At 36.5% G+C, this 7,515-nt stretch overlaps 1 protein-coding gene across 1 annotated transcript; it reads left to right on the top strand.

Annotated features, from left to right (window-relative positions):
* Window positions 1-441: 441 nt before the first annotated feature.
* On the top strand, window positions 442-5,302 carry LOC128187402 (uncharacterized). Its single transcript, XM_052857848.1, has 3 exons — window positions 442-1,129; window positions 4,526-4,687; window positions 5,247-5,302. The coding sequence occupies exons 1-3, from the start codon at window positions 877-879 to the stop codon at window positions 5,300-5,302; spliced, it is 471 nt and encodes a 156-aa protein (XP_052713808.1). The 5' UTR covers window positions 442-876.
* Window positions 5,303-7,515: the final 2,213 nt, after the last annotated feature.

The raw sequence follows: 7,515 nt of genomic DNA, 5'->3' as shown, positions 1-7,515 counted from the left end.
AAATTGCAGGAAATATAATATTTTCTCTTATGCACAACTTCTAAAAAATAATAAATAAACGCATTGTTGCTCTGTACATGTAATGTAGAAAAGAGAAAAGGACAAGGAAAGGGAAAAAATTAAGAAAAAAAAATTGGGAGGGAAGAATTTAAAAAATCACATATAATATAATATATAGTTATTAAAAGATCCAATAAAAAAAGTCATTAAATTAAAGTATAAGAGACCATTTCTGCCAGAAAGTATTAAAACTATTGATATTTGTACTGTCATGAGCATTGTATTTCAGGGTTTTAAAGTAAGAACTGAAAATATTTAGAAAACCTTTGATAGATAGACAGGTATTTTGACACTGAGCCTTCTAAATGTATTGTTTTATTAACATAAGCAAAATATTAAACAGTTCTGTGATTCATTCTTATTAGTTTGTCCAAAAATAATTCGATTTAATTGCTAAAGAATTAAATCGCTTTATTAGAGAGACCATTATTTGGGTTTTTTGGGGTGATTAGCATACCCCAATAGCTACTTCGTCAATTAGTCAACCCCACTGCACTTCCTTTTCCTTTTCATCGACGGAGTGAAGCAGACGAGAAATCGCTATCCAGTTTGAAATCTGTTTATTTTAATTCTTTATTGTTAAATTTAAGTCATTCTATCGTAAAATTTTAAAAAGAGAAATATTTGACCAATATCTTATAGCTTTAGTTTCTCCATTGTTTATTTATTGCGTTTGATGATGCACATTTTAAACAGTGTTAATCGGCCAAATGTTTGAAATTTATAGTGGGCATGAATAATACATTTTCAGTAATTAATTTTCAAGCTACGTTGTTTTTTCTCATAGTTAGAAGTTAGTTTCAGATAAATAAGAGAATGCCAAGGGGGGAACCTGCTCGAAAGAGACCTGCTGCGTCTGCCAGCGCCGAGCGGCAACCAGCCCAAAGTAGTAAGAGGAGACATACCGGTAGATCGACCGCAAATCCTGTTCCAGCAGTAGAGGACAACATTAATGCCGTGTCAAACAGTGCACCAGCTACCAATGATGCTACTGATGCTGTCTGCACTCCAAGTTTGGATTCTGCCTCTGTCAATGGTCCTGGATCCTCTATCCAAGGCAGTACAGCAGGTAATGAAGTTGCCAGTATTTATGACAGTTTGGGGGCAAATGTTTCAGAATCAGTAGAACAAAAAATAGTTAAGGGAGATTTTATTGATTTAGGTCAGCTACTATCCAATCCGATCCCGATGGATGGTAAGCAAACCCTTACAATATCAAATGGTCAAGTGGTCATTGAACCTAAGCGGGCCTCAGTGAAGATTACAAATGTACAGCAGTGGACAGATGCATTCTTGATTTTTTCATCTATATATTCTGTTGTTCACCCTGAAAATTTTTTAGGATTGTTGAAATACATCCACACTATAAGGCTAGGGGCTACAAGGTGTGCAGGAATAGGGTGGAAATTTTATGACGAGCAATTTAGGATGAGAATGGCTAAAAATCCTAGTGCATCATGGGGAGTCGTAGACCAAGAGTTCTGGCTTATGTATATGATTCCTTCAGCTAACCCAGTGCAAAAGCCTTTAACAGGAGGACGTTTTCTAAAATGTTATGATTTTAACAATTATGGGGTGTGTGTAAAACAACAGTGTCAATATTTACATAAATGTTTGAATTGTAGTGGGCCTCATCCATCAGTTATGTGTGTGGGGTCTTCTAATTATCAACCTGTTGCTAGGGATTTTTCAGGTCACAGATCCCCATCACCGTACAGAAGCCAGATTCCTTCTCCAAGACCAACTCAACCGCACAGAGCCAGATTCCCTTATGTACCCAGAGCTGCAGGGCCTAGGTTTTTCCCCAATTAATGTGCAAGTCCTTGCAGCTTACTTACAAAATTCTGATTATGATAAGAGGAGTGCTGAATTTTTAATTAGGGGATTTGTTGAAGGATTTAAAATTAATTACACTGGTCCAAGGGTTGCTACTAAGTGTTCCAACTTAAAGTCTGCTAGAGAAAATGAGCTTCAGATTGTTGAGAAAGTTTTTAAAGAAATTCATGCTGGAAGAGTTGCAGGACCATTTAGATCAAGACCTTTTCCTAATTTACGTCTTTCACCCATAGGTTTAGTTCCAAAGAAAGATGGTTCATTCAGGTTGATTCATCACTTATCTTTTCCTGCCAATTCTAGTGTAAATTCATTTATTGACAAGTCATTTTGTTCAGTCAATTACTCCTCGCTGGATGATGCTGTTAACTTGCTAAGTTTATTGGGTACAGGAGCACTGATGGGTAAAATTGACCTCAAATCTGCATTTAGGTTGCTTCCTATTCACCCATCAGATTTTGAACTTTTAGGTTTTAGATTAAATGATATGTTTTTCTTTGACAAGTGCCTGCCTATGGGATGTTCAGTGTCTTGTAGTCTTTTTGAAGAGTTTTCAACTTGTTTAGAATGGTTACTAAGGAAGCATTCTGGCCAAGAATCTGTGGTGCATTATTTAGATGATTTTTTGTTTGCAGGTAAGGCAGGCGACAATGCATGCAATGAACTCATGTTAACATTTGTGGAGCTTTGTAGGCAGTTAGGTGTCCCTTTAGCTGATGATAAGACAGTGTGGCCTACAACTTCCCTAATATTTTTAGGTTTTGAATTAGATTCAGTAGAAATGAAAATAAAAATTCCAGTAGATAAGCTGTATAGTTTAAAGGATTTAATAATTTGTTTTCTGGCAAGGAAGAAGGCTACTTTGAAGGAATTTCAGGCTCTTGCAGGATTACTTAATTTTTGTCTAAGGGCCATTCCGCCAGCTAGAGCATTTACTAGACGTATTTATGATGTCATGCAAGGTGTTGTTAAACCACATCACTTTATTAGGGTTTCAGTAGCGGTTAAGGATGATTTAAGAGTATGGCTTACATTTTTAGATTTATTCAATGGCTGCTATTATTTTCCCCAGATTGACTGGGTAGATGATGAGCATTTACAGCTTTTTACAGACAGTGCAGGGAATTTAGATTTGGGTTGTGGTGCTTTCTTTAGAAACCATTGGTTGTTTTTTAAGTGGCCAACTGAATGGGCTGGTACAGAAGCAATGAGGGACATAACATTCCTTGAGCTTGTACCAATTGTCTTGGCAATCCATGCTTGGGGGAATCAATTAACTAACAAAAATTGTTTTTCGGGTGGACAATGAGGCCTAAGTTGCAATTTTGAACAAAAAATCATCAAAGTCAAAGCGTGTCATGGGTTTGATTCGCCCTTTAGTACTGCAATCCATGTTAAGTGCTATTCAATTTAAGGCTTGTCATATTTTAGGTGTTCATAATGAAGTTGCTGATGCATTGTCTCGTTGTCAGTTTCAGCGTTTTCGGACTCTTGTACCCCAGGCAGACTTGGAACCAACACCAATACCAGATTCTTTTCTAACCATCATTTCCAGGCTGAGTTTAACAGATTAATTCAAGGTTCCATTGCACCAAATACTAGGCTGGCTTATGAGACAGGTTTAGTTGAATTTGACCGTTTTAGGGTCTCCAGTGGGTTACCTTTAGTATGGCCTCCTTCTGATCAACATATCATACAATTCATTGTTAGCTGTTCTGTAAGAGGGTTGTCATCTGCATCTGTAAGAACCTATCTGTCGGGCATTAGTTTTAAATGTAAACTTCAGTGCACACGAGACCCCACCCAAAATTTTGTTGTCAAAAAACTGTTGGCAGGCATGTCAAGATTAATAAGTACCACTGATGCTCGACTTCCCATTACACCTGCTTTGTTGGAGAGGTTAATAAATGTACTTCCAGTTGTTTGCAGCTCCTTGTATGAAGTTAAATTATTTTCGGCAGTTTTTTCGTGTTCATATTTTGGTCTATTCAGGGTGAGTGAGTTAGTGTTGGATATCAAGAAAGGCAGTAGTTCCCATGCAATGGATGTCTCCAGCATCCAATTTTTTCAGGACAATTCAGCTGTAAAAATTTATGTGGCCCATTCAAAAACAGATCAACTTGGTAGGGGAGTTGTATTGATTTTGCCTGCAGTAGAGGGTAAGGTCTGTCCAGTAAAGTTGTTGAAGCAGTACTCAATGCTGCGTCCTAAAATGGAAGGCCCTTTCTTCTGTCAATTTGAGAGATCACCACTAACTCGTTACCAATTTAATGCCATTTTAAAGAAATCTCTGTCATGTATTGATGTAGATATTAAAAAATACAAATCGCATTCCTTTAGGATAGGTGGCGCCACAACAGCCTCTATCAATGGCATTTCTGATGGTCAAATTAAAGAACTTGGGCGTTGGGAGTCAAGAGCTTATAAGCGCTATATAAGAATACCAACCTCAAAGTTACTTCATTAATGAGGACTTGAACTGTTGCCCCCTTTTTCTAGCGGCTTACTTGACGTTTTATACCTTGTCTGTTCATATTGTAGTGCACAGAAATGTTGAGTTGTTTACTGAGTATTTTGAATGTGTTTTTATGTTTGTATATATATATCTATATATATACATATATTCTTTCAGAAGTTGTTAAAGTATGGATTGTTGGATCCTCAATTATTTGGCAAGCATTTAGTCATGCTAGGTTGAATGGGGGGTCCAATCTTGATTTTTCTCCAATGGAAGCCAACATATGGTGGCAGGGAAAAGGCGGCATGAGATGGCGACATCTCCTCCCAAAATCAGGCAAATGTTACAGTATGAAGACCCTCCACATTTTCTGGTACTTCATTGTGGTGGTAATGATATTGGTCAGATTAAATCTAGCGAATTGCGCGAAAAAATGGAGCAATCTTTAGATGCACTTTCTCCACTGTTGCCAAGAACAAAAATTATTTGGTCGCAAATACTTCCAAGACTGAAATGGCGTAATGCTAGAGACAACAATGCTCTCAATAAGACACGGGTGCGAGTAAATAGCTTTGTAGCTACAAAACTTTTAGCACACCAAGGGGGCTACATTCGCTATCAAAAGATTACTCCATCCGACAAAAGCTTATTCAAGGGAGATGGGGTGCATTTGACTGAAAAAGGCAATGAAATTTTCCTTAAAACCTTGACGAAAGCTTTCAAGAGGTTTATTTCATCAGGTGTAGGAGTTTACTAGTACCCTTTGTCTTAATTATGTAATGGCCATGGCATACACTTAATTCTAGCTAAATACTAGTCTTAAATTTAACATTCTAAATTCTAAGATTATATACTCTTAAACATCATAAGTTAGCATCTTAATAATTGTGTTCAGCTACCGCCCTTATGGCGGTGGACACTCCGTGTCCATATGGCGCAATCTTTAGCTGAACTTAAATAGGGCTATATTTAGTGAGCATCTGTTCCCAGGGCTCGCTACAACTCTAATTTTCAATTTGCTTATTTGTGTCAAATTTGATATGTTTGATTTGCTATTATGTTCTTTAACAGTTTCATGTATATTCCCATATTTCTGATTCATTTGCATATTAATTTGACATTTTCATGTGCATTTCCATTTACATGTATTAGCCATTTGGGTTGCCATTATCGCCCTATTTACATGGGTCGGTAACCTTGGTTACAAATGTAGCCAGTAAATAATTGTAAATTGCTGAAAATTTTCTATTACATGTATTTGCCATTTGGGTTGCCATAATCGCCCTATTTTCATGGGTCGGTAACCTTGGTTGCAAATGTAACCAGTAAATAATTGAAATTTATACTGTAATCCAAAATTGTAGTGTAGCCATGGCCATTATTCGCCAATAAATATTACAATTATAGTTTTTTGGTTTTCTCTTAATAATTCGATTTAATTGCTAAAGAATTAAATCGCTTTATTAGAGAGACCATTATTTGGGTTTTTTGGGGTGATTAGCATACCCCAATAGCTACTTCGTCAATTAGTCAACCCAACTGCACTTCCTTTTTCTTTTCATCGACGGAGTGAAGCAGACGAGAAATCGCTATCCAGTTTGAAATCTGTTTATTTTAATTCTTTATTGTTAAATTTACCCACCCGCCCACACCATTTTTTACTACAGTAACTGATATAAATGTATCAAGAGACTATGCATAGACATGTATATTCCCACTAGATATGATTGTGAATGTTAATCTGTCAAGGTATTTCTGGGACGGTATTTCTGCTGTTTATTAATTATGCTTTCAGTTCTTGCCACTTCCAATAACCAATATCAAACGATTTTGTCATGGCGCACTACAATGAGGTTGATCCAGCCAGCTTGTTTCCAAAAAGATCACGCACCAGCAGCCTGAATGTTGTGACTTCCATGATTCCTTTTCTATGGTTTGTGCCGACCTCGAGCAGGGATTTATATCGTTTTATGACTGTATAAAGGTTAAATATTGATGTTTCTCTAATTATTGCAATCTTTAGCTGAACTTAAATAGGGCTTTATTTAGTGAGCATCTGTTCCCAGGGCTCGCTACAACTCTAATTTTCAATTTGCTTATTTGTGTCAAATTTGATATGTTTGATTTGCTATTATGTTCTTTAACAGTTTTATGTATATTCCCATATTTCTGATTCATTTGCATATTTGACATTTTCATGTGCATTTCCATTTACATGTATTAGCCATTTGGGTTGCCATTATCGCCCTATTTACATGGGTCGGTAACCTTGGTTACAAATGTAGCCAGTAAATAATTGTAAATTGCTGAAAATTTTCTATTACATGTATTTGCCATTTGGGTTGCCATAATCGCCCTATTTTCATGGGTCGGTAACCTTGGTTGCAAATGTAACCAGTAAATAATTGAAATTTATACTGTAATCCAAAATTGTAGTGTAGCCATGGCCATTATTCGCCAATAAATATTACAATTATAGTTTTTTGGTTTTCTCTTAATAATTCGATTTAATTGCTAAAGAATTAAATCGCTTTATTAGAGAGACCATTATTTGGGTTTTTTGGGGTGATTAGCATACCCCAATAGCTACTTCGTCAATTAGTCAACCCAACTGCACTTCCTTTTTCTTTTCATCGACGGAGTGAAGCAGACGAGAAATCGCTATCCAGTTTGAAATCTGTTTATTTTAATTCTTTATTGTTAAATTTACCCACCCGCCCACACCATTTTTTACTACAGTAACTGATATAAATGTATCAAGAGACTATGCATAGACATGTATATTCCCACTAGATATGATTGTGAATGTTAATCTGTCAAGGTATTTCTGGGACGGTATTTCTGCTGTTTATTAATTATGCTTTCAGTTCTTGCCACTTCCAATAACCAATATCAAACGATTTTGTCATGGCGCACTACAATGAGGTTGATCCAGCCAGCTTGTTTCCAAAAAGATCACGCACCAGCAGCCTGAATGTTGTGACTTCCATGATTCCTTTTCTATGGTTTGTGCCGACCTCGAGCAGGGATTTATATCGTTTTATGACTGTATAAAGGTTAAATATTGATGTTTCTCTAATTATTGCAATCTTTAGCTGAACTTAAATAGGGCTTTATTTAGTGAGCATCTGTTCCCAGGGCTCGCTACAACTCTAATTTTCAAT

The sequence above is a fragment of the Crassostrea angulata genome, chromosome 6 (assembly GCF_025612915.1).
Source record: "Crassostrea angulata isolate pt1a10 chromosome 6, ASM2561291v2, whole genome shotgun sequence".
In the NCBI taxonomy this organism is placed as follows: domain Eukaryota; kingdom Metazoa; phylum Mollusca; class Bivalvia; order Ostreida; family Ostreidae; genus Magallana; species Magallana angulata.
The sequence above is the reverse complement of the archived record's forward strand: the minus strand, read 5'-3'. Positions and strand labels throughout refer to the sequence as shown.